At 39.4% G+C, this 26,862-nt stretch overlaps 2 protein-coding genes across 2 annotated transcripts in view; one reads left to right on the plus strand and one right to left on the minus strand.

The window, feature by feature from the left end:
• The window catches only part of SLIRP (SRA stem-loop interacting RNA binding protein), a 41,879-nt gene extending 33,608 nt beyond the window's left edge, over positions 1–8,271 (minus strand). The window contains exons 1-3 of the mRNA XM_053697361.1: positions 8,137–8,271; positions 2,092–2,150; positions 1,433–1,540 (exon numbers count right to left, since the gene is read on the minus strand). Of these exons, the coding sequence (XP_053553336.1) occupies positions 1,433–1,540; positions 2,092–2,150; positions 8,137–8,203 (234 nt within the window). The 5' untranslated portion in view covers positions 8,204–8,271. The remainder of the gene's footprint in view (positions 1–1,432; positions 1,541–2,091; positions 2,151–8,136) is intronic.
• A 16-nt stretch (positions 8,272–8,287) lies between these two features.
• The window catches only part of ALKBH1 (alkB homolog 1, histone H2A dioxygenase), a 50,322-nt gene continuing 31,747 nt past the window's right edge, over positions 8,288–26,862 (plus strand). Inside the window, exons 1-2 of the mRNA XM_053697360.1 lie at positions 8,288–8,429; positions 23,613–23,721. Of these exons, the coding sequence (XP_053553335.1) occupies positions 8,307–8,429; positions 23,613–23,721 (232 nt within the window). The 5' untranslated portion in view covers positions 8,288–8,306. The remainder of the gene's footprint in view (positions 8,430–23,612; positions 23,722–26,862) is intronic.

Here is a 26,862-nt window from a genome sequence, read left to right on the forward strand (position 1 = left end):
CAATGGACCGGAGATTATACAGATTTGTCTCCTTGAATACTACTGGAGCAGGAGACAAGGGATTTTCTTCAGTGGCGATTGTTTCTGGATCATCTCTCCCAGGGAACCTGCTTTCGCAGACCATCTTGGGTGTTTGTATTAACAGATGCCAGCCTTCTAGGGCGGGGAGCAGTCTGGGGCTCCCTAAGGGCTCAGGGGGTTTGGACTTAGCCAGAGTCTTTTCGTCCTAAAAACATTCCGTAGCCGAGTGCGATATACCATGTTCTTCTGGCCTGGCCTCTTATTTCCATCAGATAAGGTAGTTTTTCGTACTAACTTAGGATTTCTTCCTAAGTTTTTTTCTGTCTGGAACATTAATCAGGAGATTGTTGTTCCTTCCTTGTGTCCTAATCTTTTTTCTAAGAAGGAAAGATTTTTGCACACTTTGGACGTGGTCCGTATTTTAAAATTTTTACCTGCAGGCGACTGATGACTTTCTCCTTTGTTTGTGGTTTTTCTCAGGAAAACGCAAGGGACAGGAAGCTACGGCTTCTTCTCTTTCTTTTTGTCTGAAGAGTATTATACGTTTTGCATATGAGACTGCTGGATAGCAGCCTCCTGAGAGAGTTATGATGCATTTCACGAGGGATGTTGCTTCCTCTTGAGCGTTCAATAATATAGCTTCTGTGAAACAGTTTGGTAAGGTTTGGTTGTTCCTCTCTTCACACTTTTTCTCAGTTTTACAAATTTGATACTTTTGCCTCGGCTGAGGTTGCTTTTGGGAGAAAGGTTCTTCAAGCAGTGGTGCCTTCCGTTTAGGTTCCCTGTCTTGTCCCTCACTTATCAGTGTACTCTAGCTTTGGTATTGTATTCCACAAGTAAGGATGATGATCCGTGGACTCATCGTGTCTTTAAAAAGAAAAGAAAATTTATGCTTACCTGATAAATGTGTTTCTTTTTAGACACAAGTCCACGGCCCGCCCTGTTCTTTTAAGACAGGTTGTTAATATTTTTGTAAACTTCGGACACCTCAGCACCTTGGCTTTTCCTTTCTCTTCCTAACTTCGGTCGAATGACTGGAGTGGGAGGAGCTATATATATAGCAGCTTTGCTGTGGTGCTCTTTGCCTCCTCCTGCTGACCAGGAGGTGAATATCCCCATAAGTAAGGATGATGATCTGTGGACTCATGTCTAAAAAGAAAAATTTATCAGGTAAGCATAAATTCTCTTTTTGACTAGACTATCCCTTTACTGTAAGAATCTTGCACAGATATTAAAATTATTAGGGATTTTAGGGAGATTACCATTTACAGATTGAGTGCCAGTGCATAAAGTCTCTCTTGTTTATTAGATTGAAACTTCCGTATATCACAGCAGAACAGTTAGACTGAAACATACTGAGAACCCATCATACAGATATATGTTTTTTTATTAAATGATTATTATTATTTACCTTGCCTCCTTCCAACAAATGTGTGTCCTTCTGCAATGCATTTAGCAACCCCTCTTCTGCTGCAAAAGTAACCCAGCAGTAGCCACGGTGGAAACCTGTCTCCTTGTCCTGCAAACACAAAACAATGTCAAGTGAAAGTGTAATAAAAAAAGTATTACAATATTAGTGTATCATATCATATATATATATTATTTTATTTTTCTACTATGCTGAGATGCTGAGTGAATTTACCTCTGGGAAATCAGATGTCTGGGCAATATTAAATACATGTAATATTTGTATGGTTACATATTTTATACCCATTCATATTCTGCATCAGTTGCTAAAATAAATGTTTGCTTCGTATTTTAATTGAACAATGTAGGCACAGAATTCAAACTTGCTGGGAAGGTGAACCGATGCTAAATGTGAAACAGCAACAAGTACTGATGCGTTCTTCCAAATAAGCCAAGTGGTAACAGGAGTTAAAAAAGGAACTGACGAAAACTGTGCGTTAATGTATTTAGAAAGTTTTTGCACTAGAATGTTGTATTGATTAATTGAAAAACCTTGTAATTATAAGTTTTAATCTGAATATAGTAGTTTTGAAAACTTTCCCAGTTTACTATCCAGTAACCATGTACGTTCAAATCTAAGTGAAAACTAAACATAATACTCACAAATGGTAGAAGGCATTTCTTTACTGTACCAAACTGGGTAAAATATTCCTTCACCTCTTCTGTGAAAATAAATGTGAGAAAACAATGGTAAAAATTATGGGATACTTCATTAAAGTGATTGTAAAGTTTAATGAATAAGTGCCCAGTATCTAAAACTAATCTTAAAAACAGGGGCACTTTCATTCATTAAAGGGACACTGAAGCCAAATTTTCTCTTTCGTGATCCAGATAGAGCCGCAATTTTAAGCAACTTTCTAATTTACTCCTATTATCATTTTTTTTCCCCGTTTTCTCTTGCTATCTTTATTTGAAAAAGAAAGTCCAAAACTCAGGACAGCACTTGTTTATTGGTTGGTGAATTTATCCACCAATCAGCAAGATTAACCCAGGTTGTTCACCAAAAATTGGTCGGCATCTAAAGTTACATTCTTGCTTTTCAAATAAAGATACCAAGAGAATGAACATTTGCCAATAGGAGTAAATTAGAAAGTTGCTTAAAGTGAAGGTAAAGTTTTGTAAATATGAAGACAGCAATGCATTATTTAATATTACAATAAACTAATCTAATCGCTATGTTTATTTTTATTTTTTTTAATTTTGTATATATATATTTCCCTACCATTTCGATGCTAACTCCTCCCAACCTCTATTTCCTGCTTTTATCTCCTGTGACGTATAGAGCGGTACTACCCGCTCTATACGTATCTCTAAAGCGCGCTCACAAATCTACTCCTTTGAAATGCGGCTGTGCAAAGTCAAGAGAGAGGATTTTCAGGATCGGAGGCCTCTGTAAAAGCCGGTGAAATCCTGCGCATGCGCGAAACAGGAGCGCGCACGAGGATTAAGATATGAAGTAACAAATAATAGAGCATGCGCAGATCAAGGAGGAGGCAGATGACGTAGGGTGACGGACGCCTAACGGCCAGAATTTCAATTGGAGCTTCTTAAAACGTGATCAAGAGAAACATTTTGTAATATGGAACGGGTTGAATTTGCGGGCAATAAAAAAGGTATTTATTACGGTGATAATTTTATTTACAGTACAATATGAAAAAAATGATGAATGAAACTCATATTTATTTGCGGCAAAGAATGTTATTATAGAAAGACACCCATGTAACTTTACCTTCACTTTAAAATTGAATGCTGTAACTGAATCACAAAATAAAAAATTTGGGTTCAGTGTCCCTTTAAACTTTACAATGATGCTTCTTTTTTAAAATACTTACCTTTCTTTATAGAAAACAGACCGGAAATCCTCCACCCGCAACTTCTGCTGTAGTTAGCACAGCGATGACAAATCCGGCTTCCACCAATCGTTGTGTGACCCCTTTGGCGTCCAGCTTGTGGGGTATGCAACGATTGGAAGAAGCCGGATTTGTCATTGCTGTGCTAACTACAGCAGGAGATGCGGGTGGAGGATTGCCGGTCTGTTTTCCATAAAGAAAGGTAAGTATTTTAAAAAAGAAGCTTCATTGTAAAGTTTAAATGAATGAAAGTGTCCCTGTTTTTAAAGGGACACTGAACCCAATTGTTTTCTTTCTCGATTCAGATAGAGCATGCCGTTTTAAGCAACTATTTAATTTACTCCTATTATCATATTTTCTTTATTCTCTTGGTATCTTTATTTCAAATGCAAGAATGTAAGTTTAGATGCTGGCCCATTTTTGGTGAACAACCTAGGTTGCTCTTGCTAATTGGTGGATAAATTCATCCACCAAAAAAAGTGCTGTCCAGAGTCTGAACTAATAAAAAAAAGGTTTAGATGCCTTCTTTTTTAAATAAAGATAGCAAAAGAACGAAGAAAAATTGATAATAGGAGTAAAATTAGAAAGTTGCTTAAAATTGCCTGCTCTTTCTGAATCACGAAAAAAAAATGTTTGGGTTCAGTGTCCCTTTAAGATTAGTTATAGATACCGGGCACTTATTCATTAAACTTTACAATCACTTTAAAGATTCATATATTAGTTATAAACCAGATGATGTCATTCACAAACTAACAAACCAGTATGACCTATCACTTTATATCCTGCAGTATTTATCCTCACATGATCATGAACCTTATTGTTTGTCCTTCAAACACACAAACCCCTCAAAAGTTTCCACTCACATTCCTCACTTACTGAGTGGTTACCCCTCAAAATGTACACCCCTCACTGCCAATCTGCCCCTCATGCCCAAAATGTACACCCCTCACTGCCCATCTGCCCCTCATGCCCAAAATGTACACCCCTCACTGCCCATCTGCCCCTCATGCCCAAAATGTACACCCCTCACTGCCCATCTGCCCCTCATGCCCAAAATGTACACCCCTCACTGCCCATCTGCCCCTCATGCCCAAAATGTACACCCCTCACTGCCCATCTGCCCCTCATGCCCAAAATGTACACCCCTCACTGCCTCAGTATTGACCCCTCATGCTCAAAATGTACATCCCTCACTGCCTCAGTATTGACCCCTCATGCTCAAAATGTACATCCCTCACTGCCCATCTGCCCATGCTCAAAATGTACATCCCTCACTGCCTCAGTATTGGCCCCTTGTGCCCAAAATGTACATCCCTCACTGCCTTAGTATTGGCCCCTTGTGCCCAAAATGTACATCCCTCACTGCCTCAGTATTTGCCCCATATGCTCTAAGTGTACATTCCTCACTGCCTCAGTATTTGCCCCTCATGCTCTAAGTGTACATTCCTCACTGCCTCAGTATTTGCCCCTCATGCTCAAAATGTACATCCCTCACTGCCTCAGTATTTGCCCCTAATGCTCTAAATGTACATCCCTCACTGCCTCAGTATTTGCCCCTCATGCTCTAAATGTACATCCCTCACTGCCTCAGTATTTGCCCCTCATGCTCTAAATGTACATTCCTCACTGCCTCAGTATTGGCCCCTTGTGCCCAAAATGTACATCCCTCACTGCCTCAGTATTTGCCCCTAATGCTCTAAATGTACATTCCTCACTGCCTCAGTATTGGCCCCTTGTGCCCAAAATGTACATCCCTCACTGCCTCAGTATTTGCCCCTCATGCTCTAAATGTACATTCCTCACTGCCTCAGTATTTGCCCCTCATGCTCAAAATGTACATCCCTCACTGCCTCAGTATTTGCCCCTAATGCTCTAAATGTACATCCCTCACTGCCTCAGTATTTGCCCCTCATGCTCTAAATGTACATTCCTCACTGGCTCAGTATTTGCCCCTCATGCTCAAAATGTACATTCCTCACTGTCTCAGTATTGGCCCCTTGTGCCCAAAATGTACATCCCTCACTGCCTCAGTATTGGCCCCTTGTGCCCAAAATGTACATCCCTCACTGCCTCAGTATTTGCCCCATATGCTCTAAATGTACATCCCTCACTGCCTCAGTATTTGCCCCATATGCTCTAAATGTACATCCCTCACTGCCTCAGTATTTGCCCCTCATGCTCTAAGTGTACATCCCTCACTGCCTCAGTATTTGCCCCTAATGCTCTAAATGTACATCCCTCACTGCCTCAGTATTTGCCCCTCATGCTCTAAATGTACATCCCTCACTGCCTCAGTATTTGCCCCTCGTGCTCTAAATGTACATCCCTCACTGCCTCAGTATTGGCCCCTCATGCTCTAAATGTACATCCCTCACTGCCTCAGTATTTGCCCCTCATGCTCTAAATGTACATCCCTCACTGCCTCAGTATTGACCCCTCGTGCTCTAAATGTACATCCCTCACTGCCTCAGTATTTGCCCCTCGTGCTCTAAATGTACATCCCTCACTGCCTCAGTATTGGCCCCTCATGCTCTAAATGTACATCCCTCACTGCCTCAGTATTGGCCCCTCATGCTATAAATGTACATCCCTCACTGCCTCAGTATTTGCCCCTCGTGCTCTAAATGTACATCCCTCACTGCCTCAGTATTTGCCCCTCGTGCTCTAAATGTACATCCCTCACTGCCTCAGTATTGGCCCCTCATGCTCTAAATGTACATTCCTCACTGCCTCAGTATTTGCCCCTCATGCTCAAAATGTACATCCCTCACTGCCTCAGTATTTGCCCCTCATGCTCTAAATGTACATTCCTCACTGCCTCAGTATTTGCCCCTCATGCTCAAAATGTACATCCCTCACTGCCTCAGTATTTGCCCCTCATGCTCTAAATGTACATTCCTCACTGCCTCAGTATTTGCCCCTCATGCTCAAAATGTACATCCCTCACTGCCTCAGTATTGGCCCCTTGTGCCCAAAATGTACATCCCTCACTGCCTCAGTATTTGCCCCATATGCTCTAAATGTACATCCCTCACTGCCTCAGTATTTGCCCCATATGCTCTAAATGTACATCCCTCACTGCCTCAGTATTTGCCCCATATGCTCTAAATGTACATCCCTCACTGCCTCAGTATTTGCCCCTCATGCTCTAAATGTACATCCCTCACTGCCTCAGTATTTGCCCCTCATGCTCTAAGTGTACAATCCTCACTGCCTCAGTATTTGCCCCTCATGCTGTAAATGTACATTCCTCACTGCCTCAGTATTTGCCCCTCATGCTCAAAATGTACATCCCTCACTGCCTCAGTATTTGCCCCTCATGCTCTAAATGTACATCCCTCACTGCCTCAGTATTGGCCCCTCGTGCTCTAAATGTACATCCCTCACTGCCTCAGTATTTGCCCCTCGTGCTCTAAATGTACATCCCTCACTGCCTCAGTATTGGCCCCTCATGCTCTAAATGTACATTCCTCACTGCCTCAGTATTTGCCCCATATGCTCTAAATGTGCATCCCTCACTGCCTCAGTATTTGCCCCATATGCTCTAAATGTACATCCCTCACTGCCTCAGTATGTGCCCCATATGCTCTAAATGTACATCCCTCACTGCCTCAGTATTTGCCCCTCATGCTCTAAATGTACATCCCTCACTGCCTCAGTATTTGCCCCTCATGCTCTAAGTGTACATCCCTCACTGCCTCAGTATTTGCCCCTCATGCTCTAAATGTACATTCCTCACTGCCTCAGTATTTGCCCCTCATGCTCAAAATGTACATTCCTCACTGTCTCAGTATTGGCCCCTTGTGCCCAAAATGTACATCCCTCACTGCATCAGTATTTGCCCCTTGTGCCCAAAATGTACATCCCTCACTGCCTCAGTATTGGCCCCTTGTGCCCAAAATGTACATCCCTCACTGCCTCAGTATTTGCCCCATATGCTCTAAATGTACATCCCTCACTGCCTCAGTATTTGCCCCATATGCTCTAAATGTACATCCCTCACTGCCTCAGTATTTGCCCCTCATGCTCTAAGTGTACATCCCTCACTGCCTCAGTATTTGCCCCTCATGCTCTAAGTGTACATCCCTCACTGCCTCAGTATTTGCCCCTAATGCTCTAAATGTACATCCCTCATTGCCTCAGTATTTGCCCCTCATGCTCTATATGTACATCCCTCACTGCCTCAGTATTTGCCCCTCATGCTCTAAGTGTACATCCCTCACTGCCTCAGTATTTGCCCCTCATGCTCTAAATGTACATCCCTCACTGCCTCAGTATTTGCCCCTAATGCTCTAAATGTACTTCCCTCACTGCCTCAGTATTTGCCCCTCATGCTCTATATGTACATCCCTCACTGCCTCAGTATTTGCCCCATATGCTCTAAGTGTACATCCCTCACTGCCTCAGTATTTGCCCCATATGCTCTAAATGTACATCCCTCACTGCCTCTGTATTTGCCCCTCATGCTCTAAATGTACATCCCTCACTGCCTCAGTATTTGCCCCTCATGCTCTATATGTACATCCCTCACTGTCTCAGTATTTGCCCCTAATGCTCTAAATGTACATTCCTCACTGCCTCAGTATTTGCCCCTAATGCTCTAAATGTACATCCCTCACTGCCTCAGTATTTGCCCCTCATGCTCTATATGTACATCCCTCACTGCCTCAGTATTTGCCCCTCATGCTCTAAGTGTAGTACGTCCCTCACTGCCTCAGTATTTGACCCTCATGCTCACAATGTGTATCTTAATAATACTTGCTGCTCACACTCCCATACGATTACCCATAGAACTCACTATTTGCCACTGTCCACGGTATCCGTGAAACAAACAATTCAAACACCTTCTTCACCTGCGCCGCCATGTTGCTCAAAGTGACCTCTAACCCAGCTGACAGAGTGCTGCGCTCCACTGACGTTTGTACGGAAAATGGGCAAGATGGCGACGCCCTGTCAGAAGTCAGCAAGATGGCAGCCTCCGTGCTGGAACACGGGGAAGACGCTTTTAGGAAGTTTTTCCGTCTGTATAAGAGAAGGAACCCTCCACCTGACCTGTCCAGTGTGATAGAGTTCACTAAAGGTCATCCTAAAGTAAGGATGGGGTTGGTGTTATAGAAGTAACAACAAATCGTTTTAGGATAGTGATTTATTATGGGGCAAAGGTACCATTAGTTACATTATTGTGATAGCCGCTGTCTTGCGTTATATAAAATAGTAAAATAAAATATAACTGGCAATTAAATCGTATGATGGCAGTGGGTGTGGTACTAACAGTAGCATCGGTATCAGAAATGGAAAAAGTCTAATGGTAGTCACTCTGGGGGTAATATCAGAGAGCAATGCCAGTGTGAAGAAGAACAGTGACCAGTTAGTAATCAGAGAGCCCGTTTGGCGAAATTACATGCTATAAAAAATGAATGGTAGCCCTTGCTTGTATATCATTTACTGTGTCATTGTGTATGTAAAGGGATCATGGGAAGGTGCATTAACAGTCATAAGAGGGATGGCTGAGAGTTTGTGGTGACAATGTTAGGGCAAGTAATAACTGTAATATAGCTAAAATAATGGTATCATTAGGTGGCAGAGTATATTAACAATCAGTATGGTTAGTGGGCAAGGGGCATGGCTCTTCAATCTTCATTGCAGAGCTTTAAATGGATAGAAAGGTCAGAAGGCCCACTCAGCATATGTGCGTATCAGACATCCCAACTCTGTTACTTTAAAGTAACAGTCAAGTCCAAAATAATTTTCATGATTTAAATAGGAAATGTAATTTTAAACAACTTAACAATTTTTTTTTATCACCAATTTTGCTTTGTTCTCTTGGTATTCTTAGTTGAAAGCTAAACCTAGGAGGTACATATGCTAATTTCTTAGGCCTTGAAGACTGCCTCTAATCTCAATGCATTTTGACCACTAGGGGGCATTAGTTCATGTGTTTCATATAGATAACATTGAGCTCAAGCAGGTAAAGTTACCCTGGAGTGAGCACTGATTGGCTAAAATGCAGGTCCGTCAAAAGAACTGAAATAAGGGGGCAGTTTGCAGAGGCATAGATACAAGGTAATCACAGAGGTAAAAAGTGTATTTCTGTAGCTGTGTTGGTTATGCAAATCTGGGGAATGGGTAATAAAGGGATTATCTTTCTTTTTAACCCTTTCGCGACAGGGTTAAAGTGTCTACATCGGAACAACTGTTCCGATGTAGACATATTGAAACCACGCGATTGTGCACACGATCCTGAGATTTCAATTATTGGATCGCGTCTTGGGGGGGCGTCCCTACAACCCTAGGAACGCCCTCCAGACCGCGATCAAATCCTGGAAGCAGAGAAGGCTTCAGGACAGCCGTTAGCTATGACGTTCTATTCCGTCATAACGGCTTTAAAGCCCAGTGTAATTATGACGGAATAGAACGGCATTAAAAGGTTAAACAACAAAAATTCTGGTGTTGACTGTCCCTTTAAGCAAATTCTTTTGGTTCAGAACCTGGGTAGCGTTTGCTGATTGGTGGCTACATTCAGCCACCAATCAGCAAGCACTAGCCAGGTGCTGAAATATATGTGTGTGTATATGTATTTTAATAGTGAGGTAATTAGCAAATGTGGTATAGAAGTTTTTTGCACCATGACTATAAAAATAATAATTTTTTAAATAAATGTCATGATCTGCACCAAAACATGCAGCGCTGAACTTTGAGCGCCAGGTGTCGATTGACAGATACACTCTTGAATGACAAGCTAGTGTATCTCCCAATCACTGATTGAGTACACTTTCTAATCAGCACTGAATGGCGTTTTGTTCCGAAAGTGCTAAAGCCTCCCTTTCACTAACAAACATATGGCCAGATTACGAGTTTTTCATTATGAGCTGTGCGGTGCTAACGAGCAGTTTTTTCTCACCGCTCACTTCCCTACAGCGCTGGTATTACGGGTTTTTACAAACCCGGCGTTAAAAGACAAGAAGTGAGCGGAGAGCAAAATTGTGCTCCATACCGCACTCCAATACCAGCGCCGCTTAAGTCAGCGGTGAGCTGGTCGTACGTGCTTGTGCAGGATTTCCCCATAGACATCAATGGGGAGAGCCGGGTGAGAAAAAGTCTAACACCTGCAATAAAGCAGCGTAAATCTCAGTAAAGCAGCCCCATTGATTCCTATGGGGAAACACATTTTATGTTTACACCTAACACCCTAACATGAACCCCGAGTCTAAACACCCCTAATCTTACACTTATTAACCCCTATATTAAATGTATTAACCCCTAAATCTAAGTCTAACCCTAACACCCCCTAATTTAAATATAATTTAAATATATCTAAATAAAATTACTATCATTAAACTATAAAATAAACCCTAAGCTAGCTACAATATAACTAAGAGTTACATTGTAGCTATCTTAGGGTTTATTTTTATTTTACAGGCAAGTTTGTATTTATTTTAACTAGGTAGAATAGTTATTAAATAGTTATTAACTATTTACTAACTACCTAGCTAAAATAAATACAAATTTACCTGTAAAATAAAACCTAACCTAAGTTACACTAACACCTAACACTACACTACAATTAAATCGGTTCCCTAAATTAAATAAATTAGATAAATCACAAAGAAAACAAAACACTAAATTACAGAAAATAAAAAACAAATGACCAGATATTTAAACTAATTACACCTAATATAATAGCCCTATCAAAATTTTAAAAAAGCCTCCCCAAAATAAAAAAAAACCTAGCCTAAACTAAACTATCAATAGCCCTTAAAGGGCATTGCCCCAAATAAATCAGCTCTTTTACCTGTAAAAAAAAAAAATACAAACAACCCCCCCAATAGTAAAACCCACCACCCACACAACCAACCCCCCAAATAAAAGCCAAACTAAAAAAACCTAAGCTCCCCGTTGTCCTGAAAATGGCATTTAGATGGGCATTGCCCTTAAAAGGGCATTTAGCTCTATTGCAGGCCCAAAGCCCTAACCTAAAAAATAAACCCACCCAATACACCCTTAAAAAAATCCTAACAGTAACCCCCTGTCAGGTGGCTATGACCACAAAAGAATAGTAGAAGGATCTCAACTGCAGACTAGATCTAAATGGTTTGAATAAGAATCTTTAAGATTGGTTCTTGTTTCTTTGTTACAGGAGTAAGCTGTAAGGTCCTGTATACACTATTAAAGTAGTGGCATTGAAGTTAATCCCAAAGACTGAGTAAGCAAGGATTCCTTTATATGATAAAGTCTTTTTAAGAAGTTCTTATGAAGTGTTAACGTAGGAGGGAAATATAGTTCATAAGCCTTAGATGTGGATAGTATACAATACAACTTTAAGTTCTTGTGTACCTGGGTTTTGGGAGAGGCGTCTGTGCTGCAGCTGCAGAGCGTGTCTCCTATCAGTGTGAACTGCACCAAACAGAATGCTGTAGTAGCTGACAGGCAGTCAGCGTGAGGATTGCCTGGCCCGTTCTGTGTGAAGCTGAGCGTACAGACCGGAAGGTGTGTACGTGAGGTCCAATCAGAGCTGCGGAATAGCTGGCAGGCTGGTCAGTGCTTTGCAAGCACGGTGGTTATGGAGAGCGGGTATTACCCGCAAACGGAAATCTAAATTAACTGCAGCGGGTTAAGCTGAGATGGAAGTGTCTCTTTGTATCAAGTGCAGCTGACAGGTAAACGTTGTATTATGTAAGCGGTGTAACCGCGGAGGTCTTGAATAAGTAAATCCTTAGTTCTTAGGTGACAGGTAATGAAGTCTGAGGATTTAGGAATAAGTTATCTTGAATAAGCCAGGAGGTTCAGTGTATGCTTCCTCTCAGATGAGAGACAGGTAAACTAAACATTAATCGGCAGGTGGAAGGGGGAGGAGCAGGAATAAATAAGCTGGACTTAAAGGTACAGGAGCCAACCCTGACACCCCCGAAGATTCACTTACCGGGAGAAGTCTTCATCCAAGCGGCAAGATGTCCTCAACGAAGCCGGCAGAAGTGGTCCTCCAGATGGGCAGAAGTGGTCCTCCAGATGGGCAGAAGTCTTCATCCAAACGACATCTTCTATCTTCATCCCGCGCGGAGCGGGTCCATCTTCAAGACATCCGACGCGGAGCATCCTCTTCTTCCGACGGACTAACGACGAATGAAGGTACCTTTAAATGACGTCATCCAAGATGGCGTCCCTTAGATTCCTATTGGCTGATAGAATTCTATCAGCCCATCGGAATTAAAGGGACACTGAACCCAGATTTTTTCTTTCGTGATTCAGATAGAGCATGACATTTTAAGCAACTTTCTAATTTACTCCTATTATCAAATTTTCTTTATTCTTTTGGTATCTTTATTTGAAATGCAAGAATGTAAGTTTAGATGCCGGCCCATTTTTGGTGAACAACCTGGGTTGTCCTTGCTGATTGGTGAATCAATTCATCCACCAATAAAAAAGTGTTGTCCAGAGTACTGAACCAAGAAAAAAAGTTTAGATGCCTTATTTTTCAAATAAACATAGCAAGAGAACAAAGAAAAATTGATAATGGGAGTAAATTAGAAAGTTGCTTGAAATTGCATGCTCTATCTGAATCACAAAAGAAAAAATTTGGGTTCAGTGTCCCTTTTAAGGTAGAAAAAATCCTATTGGCTGATCCAGTCTGCCAATAGGATTGAGCTCGCATTCTATTGGCTGTTCCAATAAGCCAATGGAATGCGAGCTCAATCCTATTGGCTGATCCAATCAGCCAATAGGATTTTTTCTACCTTAATTCCGATTGGCTGATAGAATTCTATCAGCCAATCGGAATCTAAGGGACGCCATCTTGGATGACGTAATTTAAAGGTACCTTCATTCGTCGCTAGTCCGTCGGAAGAAGAGGATGCTCCGCGTCGGATGTCTTGAAGATGGACTTGCTCCGCGCGGGATGAAGATAAAAGATGTCATCTGGATGAAGACTTCTGCCCGTCTGGAGGACCACTTGTGCCGGCTTCGTTGAGGACATCTTGCCACTTGGATGAAGACTTCTCCCGGTAAGTGAATCTTCAGGGGTTAGTGTTAGGATTTTTTTAAGGGTTTATTGGGTGGGTTTATTTTTTAGGTTAGGGCTTTGGGCCTGCAATAGAGCTAAATGCCCTTTTAAGGGCAATGCCCATCCAAATGCCATTTTCAAGGCAATGGGGAGCTTAGGTTTTTTTTAGTTAGGCTTTTATTTGGGGGGTTGGTTGTGTGGGTGGTGGGTTTTACTGTTGGGGGGGTTGGTTGTATTTTTTTTTACAGGTAAAAGAGCTGATTTCTTTGGGGCAATGCCCCGCAAAAGGCCCTTTTAAAGGCTATTGATAGTTTAGTTTAGGCTGGGGGGGGGGTATTTTTTTTTTAAATTTAGATAGGGCTATTAGATTAGGTGTAATTAGTTTAAATATCTTGTAATTTGTTTTTTATTTTCTGTAATTTAGTGGGAGGGGTTTGTGATTTATTTAATTTAGGGAATTGATTTAATTGTAGTGTAGTGTTAGGTATTAGTGTAACTTCGGTTAGGTTTTATTTTACAGGTAACTTTGTATTTATTTTAGCTAGGTAGTTAGTAAATAGTTAATAACTATTTAGTAACTATTCTACCTAGTTAAAATAAATACAAACTTGCCTGTAAAATAAAAATAAACCCTAAGCTAGATACAATGTAACTATTAGTTATATTGTAGCTAGCTTAGGGTTTATTTTATAAGTATTTAGTTTTAAATAGGAATTATTTAGTTAATGATAGTAATTTTATTTAGATTTATTTAAATTATATTTAAGTTAGGGGGGTTAGACTTAGGTTTAAAGGGTTAATAAATTTAGAATAGTGGCGGCGGCGTTGGGGACGGTAGATTAGGGGTTAATAAGTATAATGTAGGTGGCGGCGATGTTAGGGGCGGCAGATTAGGGGTTAATATTATTTAACTAGTGTTTGCGAGGCGGGAATGCGTCGGTTTAGGGGTTAATATATTTATTATAGTGGCGGCGATGTCCGGAGCGGCAGATCAGGGGTTAAAAAATTTATTTTAGTGTTTGCGATGCGGGAGGGCCTTGGTTTAGGGGTGTTAGTGTACTTTTTAGCACTTTAGTTATGAGTTTTATGCTACGACGTTGTAGTGTAAAACTTATAACTACTGACTTTAGAATGTGTTACGGATCTTGTCGGTATAGGGTGTACTACTCACTTTTTGGCCTCCCAGGACAGACTCGTAATACCAAACTTGCCTGTAAAATAAAAATAAACCCTAAGCTAGATACAATGTAACTATTAGTTATATTGTAGCTAGCTTAGGGTTTATTTTATAAGTATTTAGTTTTAAATAGGAATTATTTAGTTAATGATAGTAATTTTATTTAGATTTATTTAAATTATATTTAAGTTAGGGGGGTTAGACTTAGGTTTAAAGGGTTAATAAATTTAGAATAGTGGCGGCGGCGTTGGGGACGGTAGATTAGGGGTTAATAAGTATAATGTAGGTGGCGGCGATGTTAGGGGCGGCAGATTAGGGGTTAATATTATTTAACTAGTGTTTGCGAGGCGGGAATGCGTCGGTTTAGGGGTTAATATATTTATTATAGTGGCGGCGATGTCCGGAGCGGCAGATCAGGGGTTAAAAAATTTATTTTAGTGTTTGCGATGCGGGAGGGGCCTTGGTTTTAGGGGTGTTAGTGTACTTTTTAGCACTTTAGTTATGAGTTTTATGCTACGACGTTGTAGTGTAAAACTTATAACTACTGACTTTAGAATGTGTTACGGATCTTGTCGGTATAGGGTGTACTACTCACTTTTTGGCCTCCCAGGACAGACTCGTAATACCAAACTTGCCTGTAAAATAAAAATAAACCCTAAGCTAGATACAATGTAACTATTAGTTATATTGTAGCTAGCTTAGGGTTTATTTTATAAGTATTTAGTTTTAAATAGGAATTATTTAGTTAATGATAGTAATTTTATTTAGATTTATTTAAATTATATTTAAGTTAGGGGGGTTAGACTTAGGTTTAAAGGGTTAATAAATTTAGAATAGTGGCGGCGGCGTTGGGGACGGTAGATTAGGGGTTAATAAGTATAATGTAGGTGGCGGCGATGTTAGGGGCTGTCAAGGAGGTAACAACTTTACAAGACAAAAATGTGAAATGTAACACTATTGTGATTTGGTAACACTAGCTTCAAAGTGAAACCAAGTAGTATAGTGTAAAGTTGTTATAAAGTATAGTTTTCAGGATATACTGGATACTTAATTATATACCCAGGTGTCACGTTAGACCCTTATTGAGGGAGAAGCGACATGTTAGACATTAGATAGAAAATATGCGAAAATAGAATCTCTATTTGTAATCCTCAGTGATCTCTGTAGAAAATCCTTAAGTAAGGTAAACACAAATTTCAGAGTTGTAATCCACAATGAAAGGTTAGAAGTAGTTATTCATCAAATAACATTTAGACAGTCACACTTGGTATGAATCTTAATACTCTGCTGAGGATAATACACAATTGGAAAACACAGCCTCAATCTGAAGCAGATCACAAATCAGGCTAATGCAAAGTATGTGCACAGTATGTGTTGAACTAGTAATCCCAGTTAGCATGAGAAGCGGTAGAAATACAGGCAGAGAAACACAAAACAGTAGTTGTGGAAGGTTAGAAAATGTTACTCACAAAGTTTGTTGTCCGAACCTGCTGCCTGTTCTGACTCCTTGTGCGCGCACAATTTGGTCCCAATCACTTCCTGTTAGTGTTGCAAGAAACAGATCCCTGCTTGTAGAAAAAAGGAAACAGCTTCTCTGTAGTTGTTAAGATGCCAAGACACTACAGGCTAGGAATTAGCAAGAAGTTAGAGGTCTGCAGATTCTAATGCTGACAGGAGTGTTGTCCTCTTGTTAAAGAAATGACTTTGTTAAACAATGAATCCTGAGGAGGAAAATTGAAGTTAGGTATCTGTGAAAATCTCAGAGAGTAAGGCTCAGAGTTACTCTAGATAGAGAAACAAAATACTAAGCAATGCTAGTTAGGAGAGCAGGTGTTAAAATAGGTGATGAATCACTGTGATTGGTGAACCAACTTAAAGGTGCAGTAACAGTCAAAACCCTGACATGATCCCCCCGTCAAGCAAGCTGATCCTCAGCTTAAGGTCTAGGAGAATCCGGGAATTTCTGATGGAACTGGGAGACCAATTTAGGAGCATAGATATTAGTAGAAGGTTCCCACGTATCATCATCCTTGGTGAAGTTCTTCCATCTAACCAAGTATTGCAATACTCCTTTGGAAATCCTAGAGTCAATAATCTGATCAACCTCATATACATCGGTATCTTGTAATTCAAGAGACGAAGGTGTGTGAGAAGCTTGAACTCTGGTTGGGTTATAAGGCTTGAGGAGAGATACATGAAATGTAGCATGTATTTTCATGGAAGAGGGTAGGTCTAAAGTAACGGCGTTAGGATTGACTACTTTGAGAATTTTGAAAGGTCCACAAAACTTTTGTGTTAGTTTCCTACTTGGCACTTGTATTCGTAGGTTCTTGGTTGATAACCATACTTGGTCTCCGATTTTATACTTAGGAGGATCTCTATGTCTTAAGTCGTAGTGATATTTCTGTGAGTTTTGAGCCTTAATAATGTTCTCTTTTATAAAATTGAAGTTGTCCTGTAAAGAATTATTCAACTCATCAACCAAAGGTGAATCAGAAGGGGTTGATGAGATGGAAGTGAAAGTGGGGTGGTATCCGTAATTTGCATAGAAGGGTGTAAGATTGGTTGAAGAATTAGTAAGGTTGTTATATGCAAATTCTGCGAAAGAGAGATATGAAATCCAATTATGTTGTTGATAAGCACAAAAACATCGTAGGTATTCGTCCAACCATTGGTTTATTCTCTCCACTTGTCCATTTGATTGAGGATGGAATGAAGTAGTGAATTGGTGTTTGATATTAAGGGCTTTGCATAAACATTTCCAAAACCTTGAAGTAAATTGAGATCCCCTGTCAGAAATCACAGTACTTGGTACTCCATGTAACTTGAGGATTTGATCCATAAAAAGTCTGGCTGTTTCAGGTGCAGTGGGTAATTTATGAAATGGTAGAAAGTGAGCCATTTTTGAAAAACTATCAACAACCACCATTATAGTGGTATGATTTTTAGAGGGAGGTAAATCCACTATGAAGTCTATGCCTATTTGTTTCCATGGTCTATCAGAAACAGGTAGGGGCATAAGTAGTCCATATGGGCTCTTTTTCTCTGTTTTGCAAGTTTGACATATAAGGCAGGTTTTTATGTAGTCAGAAATTGATCTTTTCATGTCTGGCCACCAATACGCTCTGCTGATCAACTCTAATGTACGTCTCTCTCCTGGATGACCTGCAAGAGGTGAATCATGCTGCTCTTGTAGAATTTGATGTCTTAAAGGTTCAGGTAAGAATATTCTGTCTTTGTAGTAATATATTCCATTCCGGTTAATTAGCTGAACCTTAGAGTTAGGTAGTGGCATATGTGAGAGCTTTTGTATGTCTGTTAAAATGTCAGAAGTTAAACCAATGAATCGTTCAGTCGGAATAATATTTGTATAACTGGTACTTTGAGATGGTGGACTCGATTGGCGAGAGAGGGCATCAGCCTTACCATTTTTACATGCCGGGCGATAGATTATCTGGAAATCAAATCTTGCAAAATACAGACTCCATCTAACCTGTCTGGATGAGAGAGTCTTATTATTTTGGAGATACTGAAGGTTTTTGTGGTCAGTATAAATCAAAAAGGTTTTCTTAGCCCCTTCTAGGAGGTGTCGCCAGAATTCTAATGATCTTCGGATTGCTAACAATTCTTTATCACCGATTGCGTAGTTTTTCTCAGCTGAACTCATGGATTTAGAAAAGAAAGAAATGGGATGCATCGGTTCATGAGGTGCCTTCTGTTGGGACAAGACTGCACCTATAGCATAGTCTGAAGAGTCCACCTCCAGAATATACTGAAGGTTAGGATTAGGTAGATGTAAGATGGGAGCTTTGGTGAACAATGTTTTCAGGTGTTCAAAGACAGCGGTATGTTGTTGTTCCCAAAGAAATGGGTGTGTAGTACCAGTAAGTTGAGTCAATGGTTTAACAATTCTAGAAAAATTCCTTATGAATTTTCTATAATAATTAGCAAAACCTAGAAACCTTTGTAGGGATTTGCGGTCATGAGGTTGTGGCCAATTTTTTACTGCTTCAACCTTTTCAGACTGCATCTGTACGCCTTCTGAGGAGATGGTATACCCCAAAAAGGAAATAGTAGATTTGTGGAATGAACATTTCTCGAGCTTGGCATATAACTTATGTACCTTTAAACGGGCCAGCACCCAGCGTACGTGTTTTATGTGGTCAGAAATATTCTGAGAGTAGATCAGGATGTCGTCTAAATAGACAACTAAACAAACATCTAAGAGATCGCGAAATATATCATTTATAAAGTGCTGGAAAGTTGCGGGGGCATTACAAAGGCCGAATGGCATCACAAGATATTCAAAGAGCCCATACCTAGTTCTAAAGGCAGTGAGCCATTCGTCGCCTTCCCTTATACGAATAAGGTTGTAAGCCCCACGCAAGTCAAGTTTTGTGAACACTGTGGCATCAGTAAGTCGTTCGATCATTTCGGGAATTAAAGGGAGTGGATACCGATTTTTTACGGTCCGTTTATTGAGCTCCCTATAATCTATGATGGGACGAAGAGTGGAGTCTTTATTAGTCACAAAAAACATACCTGCAGCTGCAGGAGAGGTAGACGGTCGGATGAAACCTTTCTTTAGGTTGTCTTGCAGATATTCTTTTAAATGTTCTAGTTCAGGTTGGCTAAGGGGGTAAAGATGACCTACAGGTAGTGTTGCTCCTGGGATTAATTCAATTGGGCAGTCGTATACCCGGTGAGGTGGAAGTGTATCAGCTTCCACCTTACTAAACACTTCCTGGAAATCTAGATAGTGAGTCGGTATAGGAGGTACATCAGTGCTAGTGTGTAGTACTGCTGTTTGAGGAAAACAAGTATTTTTACAAAATGTTGATTGAAAGGTCAAAGTGAGTGATGACCAGTCTATATTAGGATTATGTAATTGTAGCCAGTATAGACCTAAAACAACTTGGAAATGTGGTGAAGGTATAACGTCAAAGGTAATATACTCAGTATGTCCCCCTTGAGTGGTCACTAATAAGGGAATTGTTTTGTGCGTGATAGGACCGTTTTCTAGTACGGAACCATCAATAACCTTGAGAGAGACAGGGTGTTTTTTTTCAACAGTGGGTATTTTATTAATTTGTACAGTGGTGTTGTCAATGAAATTGCCAAAAGCTCCAGAATCCACTATGGCATTGATTGGCAGACGTCTAAGGTCCCACTGTAACAAGAGAGATAAATTGCAATAAGAAGGTAGTTCATCAAGTCTTGTTACATTATTTACAATATTAAACTTACTCTTTTTGTTTTTAAGTAGAATGGGACAGACTGTGACCATGTGACTTGGGTTTGCACAATACATGCATAAGTGGTTGTTCCTTCTTCTCATTCGTTCTTCGGCAGTGAGTGGTCCCCTAATTACCCCGATATCCATAGGGGTGACGGGGTCATTAGTTGTAGGTCTTGAGTGTGTAGTGCTGGACGATGGGACCTTAGAAGCAGGTTCAGTGTAGGTGCGTTCTGCCTTACGTTCTCTTAGCCTACGATCAATCTGAGTTGCTACTTTCATGAGAGCATCCAGAGTACTTGGCATCTCTATCCTTGCTAGTTCGTCTTTAACGGAATCAGAGAGGCCGAGCCTAAACTGATTGCGGAGTGAAACCAAACTCCAGGCTGAATCGGAAGCATATAATTTAAATTCTGTGATGTAATCCTCCACAGATTTTTTCCTTGTTTAAGGTTTCTCATTTTTTGTTCTGCTGTGAGTTGGATATCTGTATCACTGTATAACTCATCCATAGCAGAGAAAAACCCAGAGAAAGAATTTATTAGAGGGTCATTGGTTTCACATAGGTGGTCAGCCCATACCCTAGGTTCTGACCTGAGAAAAGATATTGTAGAGAGTACCCTTACCCTGTCTGTTGGGTAGGTGTGAGGTTTTAAGTTAAATAGGAGGTGGCAAGCATTTTTAAATTGTCTGTAAGACCGCCTGTCTCCAGAAAAGGAGTCAGGTAAACTAACTTGTGGTTCAATAGTTGAGGTGTGCGGGACTTTCAGATCCTTTATCAATTCTCTAAGAACCTGTGTTTCTAGTTGTAGGTCTAATATTGCTTGCCCCATTTTATCCACCTTTTGGTTTAGGTTAAATACAAACTGGGGTATTTCAGCAGGATCCATACTTGTGACGTAACTTTTTTAGGCTTAGTATTATGTCAAGGAGGTAACAACTTTACAAGACAAAAATGTGAAATGTAACACTATTGTGATTTGGTAACACTAGCTTCAAAGTGAAACCAAGTAGTATAGTGTAAAGTTGTTATAAAGTATAGTTTTCAGGATATACTGGATACTTAATTATATACCCAGGTGTCACGTTAGACCCTTATTGAGGGAGAAGCGACATGTTAGACATTAGATAGAAAATATGCGAAAATAGAATCTCTATTTGTAATCCTCAGTGATCTCTGTAGAAAATCCTTAAGTAAGGTAAACACAAATTTCAGAGTTGTAATCCACAATGAAAGGTTAGAAGTAGTTATTCATCAAATAACATTTAGACAGTCACACTTGGTATGAATCTTAATACTCTGCTGAGGATAATACACAATTGGAAAACACAGCCTCAATCTGAAGCAGATCACAAATCAGGCTAATGCAAAGTATGTGCACAGTATGTGTTGAACTAGTAATCCCAGTTAGCATGAGAAGCGGTAGAAATACAGGCAGAGAAACACAAAACAGTAGTTGTGGAAGGTTAGAAAATGTTACTCACAAAGTTTGTTGTCCGAACCTGCTGCCTGTTCTGACTCCTTGTGCGCGCACAATTTGGTCCCAATCACTTCCTGTTAGTGTTGCAAGAAACAGATCCCTGCTTGTAGAAAAAAGGAAACAGCTTCTCTGTAGTTGTTAAGATGCCAAGACACTACAGGCTAGGAATTAGCAAGAAGTTAGAGGTCTGCAGATTCTAATGCTGACAGGAGTGTTGTCCTCTTGTTAAAGAAATGACTTTGTTAAACAATGAATCCTGAGGAGGAAAATTGAAGTTAGGTATCTGTGAAAATCTCAGAGAGTAAGGCTCAGAGTTACTCTAGATAGAGAAACAAAATACTAAGCAATGCTAGTTAGGAGAGCAGGTGTTAAAATAGGTGATGAATCACTGTGATTGGTGAACCAACTTAAAGGTGCAGTAACAGTCAAAACCCTGACAGGGGCGGCAGATTAGGGGTTAATATTATTTAACTAGTGTTTGCGAGGCGGGAATGCGTCGGTTTAGGGGTTAATATATTTATTATAGTGGCGGCGATGTCCGGAGCGGCAGATCAGGGGTTAAAAAATTTATTTTAGTGTTTGCGATGCGGGAGGGCCTTGGTTTAGGGGTGTTAGTGTACTTTTTAGCACTTTAGTTATGAGTTTTATGCTACGACGTTGTAGTGTAAAACTTATAACTACTGACTTTAGAATGTGTTACGGATCTTGTCGGTATAGGGTGTACTACTCACTTTTTGGCCTCCCAGGACAGACTCGTAATACCGGCGCTATGGAAGTCCCATAGAAAAAAGGGTTTACGTAAGTCGGTTTGCGGTAAGGCCAAACAAGTGTGCGGTACACCTATACCTGCAAGACTCTTAATAGCAGCAGGCGTAAAAAAGCAGCGTTAGGACCTGTTAACGCTGCTTTTTTACCTTAAAGCACAACTTGTAATCTAGCCGTTAGTATCTCATCCTATCTTACAATACAGCTCTAGCATTATATTTAGGGTTGCACCGATACTAGTATCGTATCGGTACTGATACCAAGTACTGGCACCAGTACTTGTACTCGCGAGTCGTGCAAATGCACTGATACCTCCGGATCTTAGATCTTACCCATACGCCATCTTGTGGCATTTTTTCAAACTTCATGTTCCCATTTCATTTTATGCTGGAGTGGAGACTTAACTACAAATTTTCACTTCTGTTTAAAAAATGGTGTTATTTGTATTATTGTACGTCTGAGAGCAGTGCTCCAAAAGCTGCTACTATACAGCTGGAAGCCTACCTGGGAGAGATCACTGTACCTCGTTCAGACAAACCCCTGAAGTACTGTGCAGTTAATAAACTGAGATGTAATGGCCCAAAAATATCTTTCTGCCCTATGCAGTAGTGTGTAAAGTGAAAGACTGTTCAGCTTAGCGTCAAACGTCCTTACTGATAAAAGAAACAGACTTATAGCTGAACATGCAGAGAGGCTTCTGTTCCTTAAAATGAACTTGCCACTAACTTTTGAAAAATGTATTCTATTTGCTAGATTGCCTGTTATACTGCTAGTTGTCATCTTGCACAATTATGCTCAAAACATACTGTACTTTGAGGAACATCCTTAGCTTATATAATTGCAGGAAGAGTGTTCATAGGACATATTAAGTTAATTCCTATGAATACTCATCCTACAATTATAGGACTAGATATAGATTGGTAAGCTTTACCAATGCTCTGTTCACATTTCCAACTCGGTAGACTTTAGTGGAGACATGTAATGAGAGCATTGGTAAAGCTTACCAGTCAATATAATCTATCCCATAGTGTTGTTCCCCATGATTAAACAGTGCACTGTTATATTTTTAACTGTATTGCACTTTTGGTTGGTTGTGATTTTACATCTGTTTATGTATTGTTTTTTTTATTATTAATATATATTATTGTAATATTTTTATTTATAAACATGTTCTGTGAAATTTCTTTGAGTTTTTACAACTTTGTAACAACAAGCAAATAAAACTCTTTTATGATTTCATAATGTCTTTTGAGTTACATTTCTTCATATTTATAAATATCTTAAATCATTAGTCTGTATTGTGCTTGAGAAACTGTCACATGACATTTAAAAAAAAAAGTATCTGTAATTGGTATCAGCGAGTATTTGTACTCAGTCTTAAAAAAATGGTATTGGTGCAACCCTAATTATATTGCAATTCTTTACCTGACTAAATGTTTAACCAGTTGTGTTATATAAAGTTAGTATCATTATATGCATAATTTTTAAAGTAACAAAAACATTATTTTTCATTTGTTCTTCAAATCACTGTTGTTTGCGTACAATGAATTAACTTTCTATAGCTTTGCTGCCAGTATGTTTAATGCCAGGCAATGGTAACGCCCCTGTCTAATTCTAGGTGCAAGGAACAGAGCTTAACGTTAATGCGCTCAGTGACCAGGATGCGCATAGAGCTGGACTACAGCCCCTGCATCAGTGGAAGGCATACGGACTGGAGGGATATCCAGGTACTAGCTTAGCATATGATGTCTGTGTTAAGTGCAAGATTCTACTGCAGTTGTAAATCCTTCTGAATTGAATGGCACTCACTGTCTGCTCAAAGCTAACGTTGTAGTATTTTGAGAAAAAAGAAAGAGACTAGTATATATTATAAATACGTAATAGTTCACCTTGTCAGATAAATCTATGGGGGAGAACTATTAGTAGTACTTAAAGCAATAATTAAATTCAAAAACATCAGCAGTGACCCCAAAAGAATGGTTATACTAAAGAAAGTTTGCTTTATGTACTATCTGAAGTGCTTGAATAAAGCTGTATTAGAGATATATTAAAATGTAGCTTTTAATTGAATTACTTTTAAAAAAAACAGCAAAAAAAAAAGTTAGGAGAGCTGCTTGTTGCTCACACGCACACTTAAAAAACACACCACCAGTGTATGTGTGTATATATATATATATATATATATATATATAAAGATAAATAATAACTAATGTTGAAGTCAATATCAATTGAATGATAATGCTATAGGAATGAGGTTAATAAATTTCCGGTAGCAACTCTGAGTACTATGTTTTTTAATATATTGTTTATCTATGGTTTGGCTTATATTGTAAGCTTGCTTATATTGCTTTTCCTCAGACCAGTCGCAATATTACCAATGTTACCCACTCCTAGTGATACTAAGAGTATACCACACTTTAGCAAAATATATTCTAATACATTTTTTAACGTTAGCTACTAATATTGTTCGTAACAACTGGAGGGCAGATTAAAATACAAAAAAATTGCAGTATGTATTTCCCTAATTATCTTTTACTGATGACAACCACAAAACAATGCATTTTATGCTAACTTTATAACAGCGTCTAGCCTTGTTGTGTAAGGCAAATAGTGAGTGGAGTCTGGCTATTGAAAAATAATTGCAGTAAAAAGGATGTTTGTTTTAAAAATGTTAAGACTTTGCTGATGTATTATTCTATAGCAGCACAATAAACATCTCTTGTTGTAATTACAAGGTGTAGACTTATTTAACCACATAAGATATCTCAGACCTATTCTTTGTTGTACTCACTTGTTGTGGAGGACCTGTCTGAAACATCTTATGATCTCACCTACTTGCTCATACTTGCTCATTGACTAGAGTGATAAGGGAATGATTGTAAAGAGGTCATTATCACCACTGACCATAGAAATGTATCATTTAAAATAATGAGTGTAACTGTTCTTCAACTGTCAAGTGATTGTCATAGTAATAACAATTACCTGGTGCATCAGCTTTTTGTGCCTTGTAGTTCCTATTTGTGCAAGATGAAAAACAATGGAATCCAGCCTCTTGTCAAAAATAATAACAATTCTTTATTGCTTCCACATCATAGGAAAAATATTTTTTTTTATCAGATTTTTTTCTAATAATTGTATAGGTGTACTGTCTCCACATGCTTATTTAGCTGAAAATCACTGTGCTTTTGTCTGATGATTTAAACGGATACATACACTCAGAGTATAATAATTTTGGGGTTTTGGAGGAAATTTCCCATGTTGCTATATGACATAACATTTATATGTGATGTCTGATTTTAGCCACTAGATGGGGTAATTTGTAACAGGAGGTGAACTTTGGAGCTAAAATTTGTTATACAAATCTGAGTGTTCGTAATCTTAAAGGGACACTGAACCCAAATTTTTTTCTTTCGTGATTCAGATAGAGCATGCAATTTTAAGCAAATTTCTAATTTACTCCTATTATCAATTTTTCTTCGTTCTCTTGATATCTTTATTTTAAAAAGAAAGCCCAGAACCTTTGACAGCACTTGTTTATTGGTGGATGAATTTATCCACCAATCGGCAAGAACAACCCAGGTTGTTCAGCAAAATGGGCCGACATCTAAACTTACATTCTTGCTTTTAAAATAAAGATACCAAGAGAATGAAGAACATTTGATAATAGGAGTAAATTAGAGAGTTGCTTAAAATTGCATGCTCTATCTGAATCACAAAAGAAAACATTTGGGTTCAGTGTCCCTTTAATTAGACATGACTAGTAGGAGCCCAATATAGGGCTTGAAACGGTCCTTTTTCCCATGATGTGGAAGCAACAAAGAAGTTTTATTATTATTTTTGACAAGAGGCTGGATTCCATTGTTTTTCATTGTGTATACTGGGGTTGGCAACTTACCATTTCTGCTTCATGATATAGAGAGAGGGGCAGGAGGCTATTTGCAGTTTAATCTAAGGTAAGACTTTAAGATGACTAAGGTGTAGACTGTCCCTTTTAATATAGTGTTGTTTACTGGGGAAAGGGCAGTTTCATTTAAGGTAAGACTTTAAGATGATTAAGGTGTAGACCGTCCCTTTTAATACACTTTTTACCTCTGTGATTACCTTGTATTCCCCTGCAGACTGCTCCCTATCTCAGTTCTTTTGACAGACTTGCATTTTAGCCAATCACTGCTGACTCCATGAGAGTGAGCACAATGTTATCTATATAGCACACATCAACTAGCACTATCTAACTGTGAAAAACTGCCAAAATGCACTGAGATTATCTCAGGGACAGCCTTGCCGGCATGCTACTAGCTATAGTAAAGACGACACCCTGGATATCTTGGAGAAAGGGGCAACTAGAGTCAATGTAGATTCTCCGGAGCTGCATGGATTAAGTGTGAGCTATCTAATAGCGATCTCAAGGAGAGTGCAGAGCCAGCCATCAGAAGTTGGAGCAGCCTGACAATTGCTGACATAATGTCTGTAGCTCTAATATGTCTTTGCTGACTACTATTAGGTTGTATTTTCTAAAAGAAGTACTGTTCCGCTGCCAGCGGCCGAGGTAGTGGGATAGATTTGAATCACATCAGAAAACCCTGATTTGTTCAACAAGAGAAACTTCTGTGACATACCATAAGATTGGCTTACTTATCCTAATATTTTCATAGATGCTAATAGTCTGAGGTTATAAGAGCTTATTCTCCCTTAGTTACTCCCAGTTGATGTTTATTCTATCATATTTTACGTCAGTACAAAGAACATTGTATACCCTACCTGAATGATTATAGACTATATATATATATATATATATATATATATATATATATATATATATATATATATATAATTGTGTATATATGTAGATACAGGGAGTGCAGAATTAT

The sequence above is a fragment of the Bombina bombina genome, chromosome 1, assembly GCF_027579735.1.
Source record: "Bombina bombina isolate aBomBom1 chromosome 1, aBomBom1.pri, whole genome shotgun sequence".
Lineage (NCBI taxonomy): Eukaryota > Metazoa > Chordata > Amphibia > Anura > Bombinatoridae > Bombina > Bombina bombina.